Source organism: Penaeus japonicus, unplaced genomic scaffold (assembly GCF_977035675.1).
Source record: "Penaeus japonicus unplaced genomic scaffold, GWHDUDI00000001_assembly GWHDUDI00000004, whole genome shotgun sequence".
NCBI lineage: Eukaryota > Metazoa > Arthropoda > Malacostraca > Decapoda > Penaeidae > Penaeus > Penaeus japonicus.
In genome coordinates, this window is record NW_028234406.1 from 22,489,333 (window position 1) to 22,491,832 (window position 2,500).

General features: G+C 35.0%; 1 protein-coding gene across 1 annotated transcript in view; it reads right to left on the reverse strand.

Moving 5' to 3' along the window:
* Nucleotides 1–1,806: 1,806 nt before the first annotated feature.
* Nucleotides 1,807–2,500, reverse strand: part of LOC122252732 (uncharacterized) — a 2,025-nt gene continuing 1,331 nt past the window's right edge. Inside the window, exons 3-4 of the mRNA XM_086535802.1 lie at nt 2,099–2,240; nt 1,807–1,876 (exon numbers count right to left, since the gene is read on the reverse strand). Of these exons, the coding sequence (XP_086391928.1) occupies nt 1,807–1,876; nt 2,099–2,240 (212 nt within the window). The remainder of the gene's footprint in view (nt 1,877–2,098; nt 2,241–2,500) is intronic.

The following is a 2,500-nucleotide window of genomic DNA, read 5'->3' on the forward strand; positions in this document are numbered from 1 at the left end:
CTGATGTTAAATTGCTGACTCAATAATCTTGTAGTAACGTTGTGTTTACTTTGATCATTCACAATCCTACATTCTAGTGATGTGATTAAGATTATCATTGTTAACATTATCTGCATCATTGTTATCACTGTCATTATAATTCTCATTATCATTGACATTGATCATTATAGTTTCATCATAATAGTCGAACTATTGATAGTATCATCATTATGGATTTTATCATACTGATGCTATGCAGTCATATTTGATATATCCTTTCAACTTCATAGTGTATTAGAAGGAGTAAATGAAAATTATTTTCTTCAATAAATATAATAAATATTTAATACTGAAATAAATAACAACTTTATACACAAACTTTTATACCTTTGTGAAACATACATAACAATTCTCAAATCCCGCAGAGCCGCGGTTCCAGCAGCCTCACCCGACACGAGGCCCAGAATCGAGGCACGCTATGCGAAGACCAGGGCGAGCCATGGCCAGATCCTGTTACTCTTTCGCGGACAACGAGGATCTATAATTCATGATCTTTTTGGAAGTTAATTCAATATCATTACGCAGTTATGCCATCGCTTAAAACCATTTTGAAGCCAGTCAAGACGAACCAAGTCCAACGGGAGGTTGGCCGGCTGGAAGTAGCTGACGGAATAAGGCTGGGTTAGGCTATTGGAATCTAGACTTAACGAGATTACAACATGAGAGAATTAAGAAAAAAAAAACATAAAGGCATAAAGCTAAGGAATATCTTACCATTGACCACATTTAAGGCTATTCCAGTCACCTATTTACTTTACGTGCATTATAAAGGCAAGTGTAAGCATGTTGTCTTTACTACTATGCACTTTCCAAACCGAATGGCACAAGGGATTTCATGAATTTTATGAATGGTAAATGGTCGGTGAAATAAATGCCGAGATGAATATAATGAAGTGCGCTTCTTGATAGGCAAAAAATCAAGTGGCAATTCTAGAGCCAAATCAATGTCAACTAGAACTATGAGTTATACAGTTTATGAAGATTCTATACTCATCTTTGTGCTGCTAAAATGGAAATGACTTTTGCTTATAGTGTTTGGATTTCGAACACATTTTTTCGTTCTTTCTCCAAACGCTATGGGGAATGAAATTATTTTTTTTTATCATAAAGTGCCATAAGGTTGATGTGAAACAAAACACTATATTTTGAAATCAAAACAAATTTAAAATAATGCCGGGAAACGCTTTTCCTGAAGGAGTTACACTGACGGCAGTTGTTTATTTTTAGATCAAAGCAGGTGTATAGCATATATTATGCTTTAGAGCTTAGTGTTGGCTGATTAAGATTATCATTGTTAACATTATCTGCATCATTGTTATCACTGTCATTATAATTCTCATTATCATTGACATTGATCATTATAGTTTTATCATAATAGTCGAACTATTGATAGTATCATCATTATGGATTTTATTATACTGATGCTATGCAGTCATATTTGATATATCCTTTCAATTTCATAGTGTATTAGAAGGAGTAAATGAAAATTATTTTCTTCAATAAATATAATAAATATTTAATACTGAAATAAATAACAACTTTATACACAAACTTTTATACCTTTGTGAAACATACATACGCAATTCTCAAATCCCGCAGAGCCGCGGTTCCAGCAGCCTCACCCGACACGAGGCCCAGAATCGAGGCACGCTATGCGAAGACCATAGCGAGCCATGGCCAGATCCTGTTACTCTTTCGCGGACAACGAGGATCTATAATTCATGATCTTCTTGGAAGTTAATTCAATATCATTACGCAGTTATCCCATCACCTAAAACCTTTTTGAAGCCAGTCAAGACGAACCAAGTCCAACGGGAGGTTGGCCGGCTGGAAGTAGCTGACGGAATAAGGCTGGGTTAGGCTATTGGAATCTAGACTTAACGAGATTACAACATGAGAGAATTAAGAAAAAAAACAAACAAAAAAACATAAAGGCATAAAGCTAAGGAATATCTTACCATTGACCACATTTAAGGCTATTCCAGTCACCTATTTACTTTACGTGGATTATAAAGGCAAGTGTAAGCATGTTGTCTTTACTACTATGCACTTTCCAAACCTAATGGCACAAGGGATTTCATGAATTTTATGAATGGTAAATGGTCGGTGAAATAAATGCCGAGATGAATATAATGAAGTGCGCTTCTTGATAGGCAAAAAATCAAGTGGCAATTCTAGAGCCAAATCAATGTCAACTAGAACTATGAGTTATACAGTTTATGAAGATTCTATACTCATCTTTGTGCTGCTAAAATGGAAATGACTTTTGCTTATAGTGTTTGGATTTCGAACACATTTTTTCGTTCTTTCTCCAAACGCTATGGGGAATGAAATTATCATTTTTTATCATAAAGTGCCATAAGGTTGATGTGAAACAAAACACTATATTTTGAAATCAAAACAAATTTAGCATAATGCCGGGAAACGCTTTTCCTGAAGGAGTTACACTGACGGCAGTTGT